Raw genomic sequence first — 14830 nt, 5'->3', positions numbered from 1 at the left:
GGCTGTAGGCCGAGGGCATATCTGAAGAAACCCACAGGACTAGGTCAGCAGCCGCTTTATTACGTAAGTTTAAGTGCTTCCAACATGGATGGGAAGCTGCTCCAGAGCCACAGAGAAGCTAGACACCTGAGGTCTTGTCCTAGGTGTGTTCTGAAGATGGTGCTGTTCTTATCTCTCAGGCAGGCGCACGTATTTTTAATAGGCCATGGCTTGCATCACTAATGTTTGCATCAGCCAGTGTAAAATAAATCCATTAGTCACAGTGTCCTTCATGTGATAATGATATTTAGAGCTCATTAAAAAGTAATTGTAGCCACTTTCCCCTACTTTATCAGCAGGATTCAGCTGGTGATTTGATGATCCGAAACATCCAGCTGAAGCATGCTGGGAAATACGTCTGCATGGTCCAGACAAGTGTAGACAAGCTGTCTGCCGCTGCTGACCTGATTGTGAGAGGTATGGGAATTTTGGGTTTTGTTCTTAAAATATGTTTGTGATATCTGCTCCTGCACAGAGTTCTAAAAACCTCAGTGGTTTAGAATTACAGGGGAAAAGACGATAGAAGGTAAACATTGTAAACAGTGGTTAAGAGTCTACAGAAGTTTTGTGTGCAGCTGTTTCTTGTAGGGGATCAGAAAGTGCAGAGCAAATCCAGTTACTCTGTACTGAAAATAACTCCTATAAATGCTCCCAGTACTGTGATTTATAGTGTTGGAGTTCAACACCAGAATAACTTTAGATTAAGAAAAGCAAATGGCTTAAAGAAGAATCAAACTGTGCCTTTTGCTGTTTCATCTGGGCTCAACCAAATTACAGTAAGTCCCCTACATACGAACCTTCAAGTTGCAAACTTTCAAAGATGCGAACTTGCGTTCCATCAATGTCAGGTGTGAGTGAAACTGCAGCTTGCCCTCCGTCTCCTGTTGTTGACAATCCTTCAGCTCTATCATCTCCCACCTCCTCTCCTTCCTCCAGTCAGTAACTCTTCTTGCATGTTGACTTGATGCCAGCCCCTGTATGCCAGCTGTTATACTGTACTACTGTACTTTTCAAGGTACTATACTGTAAGATTAAAAATGTTTTCCTTATTTTTTTATGTTTGTTTTTTATGTATTATTTGTGTGAAAAGTATTGTAAACCTATTACAGTACAGTACTATATAGCTGACTGTGTTATTTGGGTACCTAGGCTAACTTTGTTGGACTTAGGAACAAATTGGACTTAGGAACTCGCTCTCAGAATGGAACTCATTCGCATGTAGGGGACTTACTGTAGTGAGTTAGGTCACTGATGTAACAGTGGCTTAAGTAAAATCATCACCAGTTATTCCCATTTTTTTCCCCCTGAAGTTAATAGTTCTGTCCAGTTTCTAAAATATGGCTTTAGAAGGAAATAGTTCCTGCCTGGGATATAGTAAATAAGCAGGAAGTTGATGTCAAAACTGACATTGGTGAGATTCTCTTGCATATGACAGACATGGCCTAACTTCATCCAAATGGCTGTGACTGACTTGGCTGAGCCTCACCAAACCAATGTTTACAGGAACAGTAAGTGGACTTTTAAGAACTATTTTTTAATTAAAGTTCAAGTCTTTGTGAACCAGTGTACATGCCAGAATCAAACTGATGCACGCCCAGGGGTTTGCTAAAGTTAAATGTAAAGCCAAATCAGAACATCCAAATAATCTCTTAGCCAGTGTCTCCTTCATTCGAACCCTAACTATTGGTGTTTAGGAATCTTTGGCCAGCAGAATTTTGAGTGCAAGAAAACAAATCCAGGCGGTATCAGATTTGTAGGCAGGATGAATCTGAGTACACAGAGAATAAGATATTATTGGAAGCCACAAAAAGTGTTGCTATATCCTGTGGGCATAACATGAGGGGGGAGGTGTGTGGAAGTTAGCAACTCAAACTGAATGTCAAGAGAGGTTAAAGAAAAATAGCTTTTCCACCAGGTCTGCTTTGGTTCCCCTTTAAATCGCCTTAAAAACCTTTCTATAATGGAAGGAATAAGGGCCAGAGAAGAGAAAAAACTTCCAACCTGGGTAGAGCTACCCATAGTATGACCTACGGGACCGGGTTTATTTCCATTTTAAAATACACCAGAGCTGGTCTGCTCTCCCCCTGAGGACCAAAAGAATTCTGTTGTTGAAAATGTATCCTCTATTTCATTAGGATAATGTTCAGATCAGCAGTTTAAACACCAATAAATTAGACTAATAAATATTTAAATTAGTAATAGTTGAATTTCTTAAATGATATTGTATACTTCATTTCACAGAAAATAACATTAAATACCAAGAGGAATTTGCAAATGCGGTCTAAAAGAACATCTAGCCTGATCAGTTAATAAAGCCAATAAATTAATATGCCATTTTAAACCATAATCTTTTGTTTTACCTCCTCCTAGCTCTGCCCTTGCAGCTTTTCTGCGTGTTGCAGAGGCAAGGCTGGTATGCATTTCACTGACCTGTAAGAGATTTTTGTATCTGAAACTAGTAAAGCTTGGAGTCTTGGCTCTGGCTTCCTTGATTCTCTGATACCTACTTTATTTAATCTAGAGCACTCGAACAGCAGCTAGAAAGGCCACCCTTCCCTGAGAAAGAAACAGGGATGCAGGTGTAACACCTGCATTCCCTCTGCTGTTGCCTGTGACACAAACTGTTTGAGCCCCAGACCATGTTAACACTTGGCTCAGAGGATAAACATTTGCTCATTTTGTCGTTTTGAAAGAGAGACCCATCTTCCCCAAAACAAAGGTGGTAAACATTCTGTAGGGTGTAGCATATCTACACTTGGGTGGGGCTGGTAGCAGGGACATAATAAACAGCAAACCGCGCTATGAAAGTACCATCTTAACCCCAGGGGCCAACTTCATGCCACCCCTTCATGTCCTTCTTCCTAGTTGCCAACAGTGGGCTCAGATCTTCCTCTATCAATTTAATTCATTGAGGAATGTGGAGAGGAACACTTGTCTCCTTGTGATATTTTGATTCTAAAGGCCATGGAAGGAGCATCTATTTTAAAAAAGGATGGGAATGCTAGGATGAGAAAGCTGGTGAGAAAAAAAAAAAAGATTATATTGTCTTCTGGACTTTTCTTTGGTTAATAAGAGTCCTGAAGACCAGAGGTTACCTCAGTTCTATCTAGGTGGCATTAGACTGACATGCTGAAATGTCACTATGGAAAATTAATCAGTGCCAGCATACAGACTTGCAGACCTTTCATTCAGGAGTAGGAGGGAGAAGATAAATTTAGTCTCATCTGTGGGTCTATAAAAAATGATTTTTAAAAAAGGAAAAAGAAATTTAGGGCATCACTTAAAGGGTGCGGAAGTGAGTCCCAGAGCAAAGTGTTACTTCCAGAAATTGCCATTAACTTCTCAGCACTCTGCGAAAGGTCTCTTTCTTCCCCGCCCCTGCGCCGTGGCCCCGTAGTATTTTGGAAGAACATGTGATTGCTGTCCCGGGCCTCAGCACATCCCTGCCAGGAAGATCTCCTTACTCCTGTCAAATGGACACAAGCTGTGTCGTTATGTGTCCCTCACACTCACCTTCTCTGCCCAGGTGGTCACTTGTTAGAAATGCCTTTAACTGCCTGCTAAGAGCGTTTCATGTTGGAATCAAGGACAGCTTTGAGTCTTTGCTCTGGCTCTGCTGTTATTTTGTGTTTGCTTACCAACCACTTTCCAGCCCTCTGTTTCTTTATGATTTACAAGCCTTCATTTAAAACTGATTTCCTCCCGTTTCAATGGTCTGAGTACAATGGCAGAAAAAATGCACATCCAGAGCAGAAGGAGGGAAATACAGGCATGAAACTTACAGAAACTGCCAATGTGGTCCTTCGACTCCAACCCGATTTTGAAATCGCTTTGAAGAAGCCACAGTCTTGGGGCTCTTGCGCACAAGCCACTTTCACAGCAGTTCCCTGGCACACAAGTGTGTGCTGGCATTTCATGTGGACATTCCAATGCAGCTGGAATGTACAGAGCAGCACTGAGACCCCCGAAGTTCTAAAGTCATTTTCGCTCACATCATCAGGGGTAGAAATGACCATTTCCAGAAGGCTCCAATCTTCACTTATCACTACTATGTCCCCAGATAACAGTGTCCAACCCGTAGTAGGAACTTGTAATATATGATGGATGGATTAATGAATTTGGGCCCTGGTGGTACCCCAATATTCTCTCTTGGCATCTAGAACAAATATTCTATTGTAATTCTTTGTACGCCTACTGGTTTTTCCTATTATACTGTGAAGCCGTGGAAGGAAGGGGCCGGGCCATGTCTCGCTCATCTCTGTAGTTTCAGAGCCTAGAAGAAAGCCAGGCTCCTAATAGCTATTCAAAAAGGAATTGACAAGCGATGAATCTGTGGGTGGATGAATCAACGGTTGAATAGGTCAGCGCCCCATTCAACTAAGTGGTCCCATCCTTGGACATTTGAACACTGCTCAACTTCTGAGGGTCTTGCTCTTTCTCAGGTCCTCCAGGCCCCCCAGAGGCTGTGACCATAGATGAAATTACAGACACCACCGCTCAGCTCTCCTGGAGACCCGGGCCTGACAACCACAGCCCCATCACCACGTATGTCATTCAAGCCAGGACTCCGTTCTCCGTGGGCTGGCAAGCAGTTAATACAGGTACCATGTTGGATGCCTGGTGCTGGTGTCTCACAGGGGCTTCTGAAACTCAGCAGAATGGACACAGCTCTGTGGCAGAAGCCGAGAGGCGTCTAGGTTCTCATTCAGACACAGCTACAGATGAGACTTTATGGCGGTGTTTCCTATACCTCAACCAGTATACTATTGTTTATTTGATACTTTTCTTTCTACTGATTCATATTTGTTTGTTAGTTTGTTCTAAGCAATAAGTCTGAAATGATAGTAGGTCTGCTGTGTTATATTTTTGACACACATTTTAAAATACATTAGTTATAAAAATAAAATGCATCATCTATCTGTGCATTGCCTAAAATCATATGTGTACCGCTAGTGGGGCACTTTGAAAAGCAGTGGGTTATGTTACTGTATAGTCACAGTCCTTGTAAAGTTTGTACACTGCTTTCAAGAAACCCGTATCTAAGGACTGCGTGGAGCCTCTTGACTTGCTGCCCATTTTTTCAGATGGATACATGTGGGCATGAAGAGGCGTGAGATTTTGTAAAATTAAAGAATACATGTGTTGGCCGTACCATCCCTGCTGCTGTCTATACCTCCAAATTGACTCGTTTTGTTATTTAGGTTTCGTTTGAGGAAAATATGGACAAACAAGTAGTTATTGCAAGCAAGTTACACACTCTTCTAGTCTTTCCATTTTAGCTTATCTAACCTCTGAAATGGGTTTCTGTGTTTCCAGCTGAATCATTGACTTTCTGCTGAGTCACAGGAGTGTTTTAGGAAGGAAGGAAAGGAAAAATCTGGAAGTTAAGGAGATAAGAATTCTAGTCCTGACTTTGCTAATCAGCAGATTTCTATACATCTTCATTTTCCTCTTCTGTTAAATGGGAATAATAAGAATTGTTATGACCCCATACAGAAATGGTTGTGATACTTTAAAAAACATAAATTGCTGAATAAATATAATGAAGGAAAGGAGTGGGATGAAGATGCTGATTCTGATGACGATAATAATGATGGTTTACAAAAGAAAACAGCTGGAATTGGTTAAGCCCTTACTATGTGCCATGTGTTCGGCTAAGTGCTTTTCTTGAGTGTTCTCAACTGCACCGTGAATAGATATTGTTATTAGCCTTATTTTATGGTGAGGAAACCAAGGCATGGAAAGGTGAAGCAACTTGCCCAAGGTCGTTTGGCTCCTGAGTGTGGAGTTAGGGTTGGAATCCAGGTTGTCTGACTCCAGAACCCACTCTCTTCACCTTTGGAGGGAAGGACTATATAAGTGTGGCCCCGAGGAGGCTAGAAGCCACGGAAGCCTAGTCACAGGGGCCTCAGCTTTGTCACAGGGGACGTCCCTCTGAGTCTCCTGGGCCCATTGGGAAATCTTCATAGTAATTCATTCAAAACCCAAAAGGTTGTGCAGTGAGCATAGAAGCCAGGTCCAGAGCTCCATGGCTTGTGGCATCAAGCAGGGGGCCCTGTCCTCTGTGAAGGGAGGCCTTCCCCAAATCCTGCTGGCTGAACACTATCAAATTCTGCCTCTCTGACTCTTTTTCTATTCTTCATGGGCCGTTCCTTTTATGTTCATAGATTCTTTCTTTTGATATGCTAATACAGTTCATTAACAGTAGTTGTGTGGATTTATAGCATTATTACTCCATTGTTATAATAAGTTACAGAGCTTGAGCCATGCAGTCAGACAGAGGTGCAAATCCAGTATGACCTTGGGCGAGTCACTTGACCTTTATGTGGTACATTTTCCTCATCTATAAAAATGAAGAGAATAATTTCACCTTACTCATAGGATAGTTGTAAGAATTAAACAATATGCCCAGCCCGATACAGTAAATGCTGAGACACATGTGAGGTGAGAACAATAGTGATTATGGTCAAGTAGCTTTGGGCTTTGAAGACTGTATTTTGTGATGTCATCTGCTGGTGTGTGATTTGAGTTTATTAGTCTGGCACAGAGAGGTCTGGGATTACCTCCCTGCAAGGGCTGTTTGTGCAGCTACCCTCAGACCTGCAGCAACGCCCCGAACACGGTAATGGCGATGATGATGGATAGAAGTTCCTATCTTCCTAACATGGAATCCTATGAAACATGCTCACTTTTTGATGTCTTTCAGTCCCAGAACTCATTGATGGGAAGACCTTCACAGCAACTGTGGTGGGTTTGAACCCTTGGGTCGAATATGAATTCCGCACAGTTGCAGCCAACATGATTGGGATTGGGGAGCCCAGTCAGCCCTCTGAGAAGCGGAGGACAGAAGAGGCCCGTGAGTAGCACCAAGGATACAGGAGCTCCTGTTCCTTAGGGAAAGGCTTTGAATCTCCCTGCTTTTCAGCCCTAATGAGGCTCTATGCCAGCCCACCCTTCCCTGGAGCCACTGTAATCATCAGAAATCAGACCAATAGATGCTCAGCTTTACCACCTGGGAGTTTCATTATTTTGTTGGTGTTTTTGTTTTTATTTTTATTTATTAAGTTTTATTGAAGTATAGTTGATGCACAATATTATATAAGTTATAGGTGTATAATATGGTAATTCACAATTTTTGAAGGTTATACTCCATTTATAGTTATTAGAAAATATTGGCTATATTCCCCAGTGTGATATGTCCTTGCAGCTTATTTTGTACATAATAGTTTGTACCTCTTACTCCCCTATCCCTACATTGCCCCTCCTCCCTTCCCTCTGCCCACTGGTAACCACTAGTTTGTCCTCTCTCTCTGTGAGTCCCAGCAGTGAGTTTCAATCCAGAGTTATGTTCTCACTCTTCATTGAGTTCCCTGGTACAGGGCGAGACACTCTGCTTCGTTCTCTCAAACACCACGTCTTTCTTCACTGTTTCCTTTGTCACCAAGACTCTCCTACCAGGATTATTATTTTTTCAAATGCACACCCACACTTCAAATAAAATCAACTCACAGAAATGTCAAGTGGTAAAGAATAAGTTCTTCGGAAATGTTCAGTAAGATTTTCTTAGGGTATAAACCCTTCCCAAAAGCTAAGATTGGAAACATCCTAGTAATTCACACAAGCCTGGTCGGCAGTTTGTAGGAGCTTCTGTGTATGCAGCTTGGGTGAGCACGGGGAGAGGACAACATAAATTCATCTGCATCCCTTGTATTTGTCTCACATAGAGTGGGAGGCCTAGTGTGGGTGTGTGTGAAGGTCCCAGCTGCGATGAGGCCAAATGTTTATTGAAGGAAGAGCAAGGCCCCAGAGCAAATGGAAACTCTGACCCTACCCTTGGACACAAATCCATCTGGCTCTATTTCATTGGCTTTATCCAAGGGGACATTCCCAGTCACCAAATCTATACCCCAGCCGGACATTTTTAGATTCTGTCTGGAGTCTTTCATTTACAGGATGATACTATAGCTAATCCCCATGCTTCCTTTTCCCCTCCAAAATCGTAATTTAATGAATTCCTCTCAGCAGTCCTGAGGGGGAAGCTAGCATAATTTGCCCTCTTTTACAGAGAAAACTGGGAGTCAAAGAGGTTAAGCACAGTGAGCCAGGGGTCAACCTCTGTCCACCACTTCCTTCAACACCCAGCTCAAAACTCACCTTCCTCCGAGTAGCCGTTAGCCCAGCCTGGGCTTCAGAAGGCCTCTGCACTCCTCCATTCTGTCTGTGCTGCACTGTTGTTGGTTGTCGACATTGCTCTGTAATCGTCCTGCATGTGCTCCCACCCTCCAACTAGATTGTGAGCTCTGCACAGGCAGTGTATCATCACTTCTTTGTGTACCGCCACGTGGTTCATAAACGCCTACCCAAGCCTTAGAACCAGAACCTTAGAATCAGTCCTTTCCTCATCCCCCTGGACTTTGGCCTCTAGGGGTGGAGCTGAACCATTGTTCAGTCACGTCAGATAACATGTGTGCCTCTTGTTGAATGGGAAAGAGGTAACTAATAGCAATTTCCTGGGTATGTTTCACTTCCGCGAGCTGATGCTTCGGGACCCTTGACCATACGATTTCTGATCTCAGAAGACAAAGCTGTGTGCATCCGAGTATCTGTTTAAACTGAGTCACCTCAGCCAGGCAACTTTGCTGGCCCTCCTGGCCTTTGCCACCTGATATGACTTGTTTTTTGTCTCCTGAACAGTCCCTGAAGTCACCCCAGCTAACGTCAGTGGAGGCGGAGGCAGCAAATCTGAACTGGTTATAACCTGGGAGGTAAATGAATCGCAGAACGAAAGGAACATACATTAGCCTAGGCTATTTTATTATTTTACTCTGTGTTAAACATATATGGGAAGTTGCCTTCTCTGTTTTTAACAGCAAAAATCCATTTGAGTGCAAACACTCCCTCTCATGTGAATGGCTAGCAGGAAAAGATGGCACTTGCCCATCAGTTGTGGAGTCAAGTTTTAATTCAGTTGATCACAGGAAAAACAATCAGGAAAGGGAAGACAGCGTAAGAAAAAATGTATATATGTATAATATGCACATTAAAGAAGGCTGGTTTAGAGAAAACCAGTTTTTCTTTTTTTCCTGAATTACTGCAAGGCCAATTGATTTAAAACACCTGCCCACAATAGACTCTGTGTACCAGCACAATTTCCTAAGATTGGCTTTGCTGCAGGAGCCCTCTTGTGTAAAGTATTTTTTCACCAACGTAGAGGTGTGTTAGTCACCACTTTATTAAAAATTGATTTTGAGAGAGGAGGTCAGAGTTTCAGAAAGAGTCCACAGTGATTTTGAAGGATTCTAGGCAACAGCTGCGGAAGTTCACATCTGTCATTTAACCAGAGCCCCAGCAGAGAGAGAAACCACTCACCGCTTCCAGCTCAGCACTTCCGCGCTGAGAGGGGAGATCTGGCCTGAGCCAGGATGGTCCTCACTTCTTTGGTGAGCGCTCTTTCAATGAGTGTCCGTGTGACACTGGAGGAAGAATCCTACTAGATGGTACATGTTGGAAATGTTGGTTTTTGGATCAACTGTCCAGTGTCTTCCACAGTCATTTCCTACAGTGTCAGAGCTGGGTTTCCCCCATCAGGAAGCCAGGCTCTCCACTGCAGGTTTTCATTGATTTTTTTTTAACCCTGCTCCAATCCCCCCTGAATATCTCTGGTAGACTGATGGCAAGTCCCAAATTGAAGACTCTCGACAAAGTCCCCAGTAAGATAGCGTGGACACAGGGGTGTGTGTGGGGGTGGGGAGTGGAATAAAACAATGTAGCATCTGCATCAAAGTCCTGTGGCCTCTGAGGACCGCCTCCCTTTCTTCCCAGACGGTCCCTGAGGAATTACAGAACGGCAGAGGCTTTGGTTACGTGGTGGCCTTCCGGCCTTATGGCAAAATGATCTGGATGCTGACCGTTTTGGCCTCCGCGGACGCCTCCAGATACGTGTTCAGGAATGAGAGCGTGCATCCCTTTTCTCCCTTCGAGGTTAAAGTGGGCGTCTTCAACAATAAAGGAGAAGGCCCTTTCAGTCCCACCACGGTGGTATATTCTGCAGAAGAAGGTATGATGTTTCTTCAATTCTGAGATGTTGACTTTAGGACGTACAATCAATTTAGCACTCTACCCATAAACTGAAGGCATATCCTGAATCAAGAAAAGCGTAATATGAAAAATATGATTCATCATCTACCACCAATCTCTTAGAAAGACAGCAACTCCACAGTATATAAAAACAAATGGTTATCCGTTATTAATTCCACTACTAAGGACCAAAATCTCAAGTACCGTCTAAGATCTTCATGTCTACATATACATCACATTACTTTCAACAGAATTATATTTTATTTTATGCCTTTAAGTGAATGCCAAAATATAATTTGTATTTCCTCTCAATATGATTTTTCTCATAAATCATATTGTACTCAAAACTTATTCTGTTATTAAAGAATAGAGTAAGTCACAAAGCAGTGTGATTGCTCTCATTGTCACCCCCGGTGTTATCATGTTTAGGGGTTCTCACTCATTTTTACTGCCTCTGTGCTATCCCTGCTCTCAGAATACCTCTCCTAATGGTCTTCATTTCCATTGGAGTTTGCCTTCATTGTTTCAAAGGTGATGTTCAGAATGAGACCATATTAAAAGTTGAGTCATTGACTTGGAGTAAGTGAAGAGGCAATAAATTCTTCCGTCCAGATAAAGAAGTCAGCCCCTTAGACTCGGTGGTCCTCCATGATCTAGCCCCCACCTCTCTTTTCTGCCTCAACTCCTGCCCCTCTTCCCTGCATACTCCATGTTCCAACCATATCCAAAGGACTTGCAGTTATCCAAACAAGCTTGAGCCCCTAGTATATGCTTCAACTTCTCTTAATGTTCCCTGCCTTGCCCACCTTGTGACCTCATGGTCATCCTTCAAAACTCAACTCAAACAACCAAGGCCTTCTCTCATTTCCCCAGGCCCATGGAGTGAGGTGCTTCTCTTTTTCCTTGTGTCTTAACATTGCTCTGTTATAATTCTCATCTCAATGTATTATGAATTTTAAATTTTAGTTTTATATTCTCACTAAGGTGTGTTTCTTGAGGGCCGGCTATTTATTTTTTACCTCTGTGTCACCAGTGTCGAAACGTGTATGACACACAGACCCCTAATAAATACTGAATGAATTAACACATAAATAGAATCATACATTGTTATAAATAGACAAAACCTTAGGGGTCTCCATGTACACCATTTTCTGGAACATAATGTGCATTCCAGAGGGAGCACACAAGTTGACTGTAAATGGTACTAGATGAACCTTTAAAATTATTTAATACTTATATATTGATTTGAATTGCATCACAAAGAAATACAGCTATCAAATCAAAACCAGGATTTCATTTGTGTTACAACTCACAACATGCCTAGTTTTTTCATTAAGAAAGACCACTGAAAGGAAAATCTTTACATAAAAATGGTACACAGCTCTGGCAAAAATCTGGCAAAAAGAACTGAAATTTAGGGGACAGACTGGGTCCAGACTCTCCTTTGCAGCTGAGGAGGTTGAGCCCACAAAGCATAGATGACTTGTACAGCCAAGCTTGTAAGACGTGCAGCTGGCTGTGCAGAACTGAACTGTCACCGGCCCTCCTGAAACTTAGTCAAGTCAGTTGACTCTCCTTTTTTCTGTCTCTCTAATTTTCATTACCAGTGACTACGACTCTCACCTAGGACAAATGCTAATTAAGAAGGATGTATGTTAAATAAATTGCTGGCTATGAGACGTGGTGCTTAAACTTAAGTATCCTGGGTTACTTCCCTTCCACCTACCCCTAAATTTAGAAGCCAAAGACTTTGAAGAAGTCTCTTCACCACCATCTCCACCACCATCCTCTCCCAGCTGTTAATCATGGTTTCTCTGTAAAATGAGGGTTTGGATCATAATCACTAAGGACTATTCTATAATCATTGATTCTTTGCCCATATGATGCCTTTGCATCTAGAAGCCTATTCTGATGCAGCTGATAGAGTCATAACTGTTTCCATACTTATCTGCAGAACCCACCAAAGCACCAGCCAACATCTTTGCCAGAAGTCTTTCTGCAACAGACGTTGAAGTCTTCTGGGCCTCCCCTATGGAAAAGAATAGAGGTCGGATACAAGGGTATGAGGTAAGCAAGAGATAGGTGCCTTGGTTCTGGGAAAGGGTCCCTACCCCTCAGTGAGAACTTTCTACACACCCTCTGATGGGAAAAAGACCTAGAGTTCCATTTAGAGGCATTTGTTTTAGAGAATAGTTGTTTCTAAAGGAGCATGAATGGAAGCCCTGAGCATTCCACTGTGAGATTACCCGTTTCCATGGTACTCTCCAGAGAGCTCTGTCTAAATACATGCAGGTCTAAGCATGAATAAGATGGTTGGCAAAATGAGCTATGACTTCTGATACACCCAGGATCACTTGGGCTCAAAACAAGGTGGGGAAAAAGGGAGAAAGACCCAACCATGACTGTGCCAGTGTACCGTCTCACTCTGAAGCTAAGAACAAAAAGGGGGCCTTTTTAATTATCGATAATTTCTCAGCGCGCACAAAGCTCTTGGTTCTGAAAGCTCTGCTTACGACTTGCTATATAGAAAATTAACTCTGTCATAAGAATCTTGTATTAAAAAAAAAATCACCTGATGATGTTGGAGATATCCCTAACAGTTATGACATCCAAGGTCTTCCTTTTTAATTTCTCAGGTAAAATATTGGAGACATGATGACAAAGAAGAAAATGCTCGAAAAATACGAACAATAGGAAATCAGACATCAACAAAAATCACCAACTTAAAAGGCAGTGCTCTGTATCATTTAGCTGTCAAGGCATATAATTCTGCAGGGACAGGCCCCTCCAGTGCGACGGTCAACGTGACAACCAGAAAGCCACGTAAGAACATTCTTGCTCAGAAATAATTTAGAGATTCATCAAACATATTCCAAGTTCATTCCCCATCCCCACCTCCCAGTGATTATTTACATACTAATTGGTATCATTATGGAAATTCAGATTTACCTTAGCATTTTAACTGAACCTTTCCGAATAGCATGCAAAATTCATTGCTCCAGAGGACAGAAAGATAAATGTTTTCTCCTCACTGGGAAGGGCCACTTCTTTTAGCTATAAATGTTAGGCGACCAACTGAATCTTTTTCCATTTGCAGTGCTGTATCTCGGCAGATTTTAGTGACCTTGAAGACACATATTAGTGCAATAGCCCGTTAAATTGCCTCCACTCGCGAATTCTAGGAAGGAGATATTCCTCAGTATCCATTGAGACTTAATAATCTGTGACTTCGTATATCTTAATTTTTTACAGCGCCAAGTCAACCCCCTGGAAACATCATATGGAATTCATCGGACTCCAAAATTATCCTGAATTGGGATCAAGTGAAGGCCCTGGATAATGAGTCGGAAGTAAAAGGATACAAAGTGGGTAATTTCTTTTTGCAGAGGCACCTACTCCTGCTGTTAGTGGGGACAGACTGTTCTCATGAATCTTAAGAAACCTGCCCTCACTCTCCCTGACAGAGCTCTCGCAGCCTCTTTCTCCCAAACACCAAAGTGGTTTAGTCTGAGTTTTGTCAACAGCCCATGACAGCTGGTCAGGATTTAGAGAATCGCCTATACTTTGGGCTCAGGCAGAGACAATCAGAAATAGTTAAAGACCCTGTGGTTGGGTCTCCAAAAAATCATGAAGAACCACATTTTAAACATTTCTCCTGTCAGTTTTGTTCTGTGCTTGTCTTGATTGTATTTTTAATCAACAGTAGTAACTTCTCCCTATTACTAATGGTTAATCTTTTTTGTTCATGTTCCTGTTGTTAGGGGTATGTATACGCACACACACACGTACATACACATACATATACACAAGGATTTTTTAGGACATTCGTTTGCCTGATCCCATAAATGTTAGCCTGACTTTAAAGAACTAGAAAAGAAAATGGATGTAGCCCTGGTGCCACAATCAAAGGGCATTTTAAGTATCTTGTTTTGTTTTACTTTTAAACAACATCTGAGGCAATGCAGGCCAAACAAAGCTAGTCTGCAGGATGCATCAAGCCTGCAGGCTGCTATTTGGTGACATTTTTGGATGCAGCTGTTGAGAGTAGCATAGTGACAGTGCTGTCAGGCACTAGTTACAGTTAGTAAAGCCAGGCCTGGAACTGGGAGTTGACATAGTTGGCCATAGAGCCTTAGGTGATGTGATTAGAGAGGGATTCGGAAACCCTCGCTGCTATGGACTATTTTTCCTTCATCCACGTGGCACAGTGATTTGTATTCTGCCAGCAGAGAAACATTCCCTAAGAACTAATCTTCAGACCTTTCACTGGATCCCTTTGTAAAAGCAAACTTTCTGGAAGGGTCTTACAGAATGGAGCAAAAACGACCACATTTTGGTCCTCTAGTCATTATGTGACTTTAGGTAAATCATGTAACCTCTCTGGGACTGCATTTCTCTTTTATTAAAGGAGAAATCTTCCAGTATCTTCATTTTCCCCTGAGCCTTTGCACCTCTATTCTGTCCCCCTGGGACTACCACCTCTTACATCTGCATCCTTAATCGGCCACTTATCTTTCGGGTCTAAGATGAGAAGCCTTCCCTGATGGCCAGAGCTCTCGCTATTTGTCAGATTTTTTTAAAGTACTTTCCATCCTCTTGGGTAATTGTAATTGGCTGATGACTTATTGTGAATCCCCAGACTGTGGGCCTCACGAGCACAGTGCCTGAATGGTCCCCATGATTTCTCCAGCCAAGGATGCATTCACTATGGTGG

The 14830-nt window shown here is 42.5% G+C and overlaps 1 protein-coding gene across 9 annotated transcripts in view; it reads left to right on the top strand.

Annotated features, from left to right (window-relative positions):
* The window catches only part of CNTN4 (contactin 4), a 950427-nt gene that overhangs the window by 924558 nt on the left and 11039 nt on the right, over positions 1–14830 (top strand). For 8 of the 9 annotated variants that reach the window (XM_082345363.1, XM_082345356.1, XM_082345357.1 and 5 more), the window contains 8 exons: positions 336–456; positions 4482–4640; positions 6746–6895; positions 8734–8804; positions 9862–10096; positions 12071–12183; positions 12753–12939; positions 13369–13481. In XM_082345363.1, coding sequence (XP_082201489.1) covers positions 336–456; positions 4482–4640; positions 6746–6895; positions 8734–8804; positions 9862–10096; positions 12071–12183; positions 12753–12939; positions 13369–13481 — 1149 coding nt within the window. The remainder of the gene's footprint in view (positions 1–335; positions 457–4481; positions 4641–6745; positions 6896–8733; positions 8805–9861; positions 10097–12070; positions 12184–12752; positions 12940–13368; positions 13482–14830) is intronic. The other variant, XM_082345360.1, reaches the window with a different exon arrangement.

This window comes from Balaenoptera borealis (assembly GCF_965194805.1).
Source record: "Balaenoptera borealis genome assembly, chromosome: 12".
NCBI classification, from domain to species: domain Eukaryota; kingdom Metazoa; phylum Chordata; class Mammalia; order Artiodactyla; family Balaenopteridae; genus Balaenoptera; species Balaenoptera borealis.
Note: the sequence above shows the minus strand (reverse complement) of the source record. Positions and strands in the feature narration are given on the sequence as shown.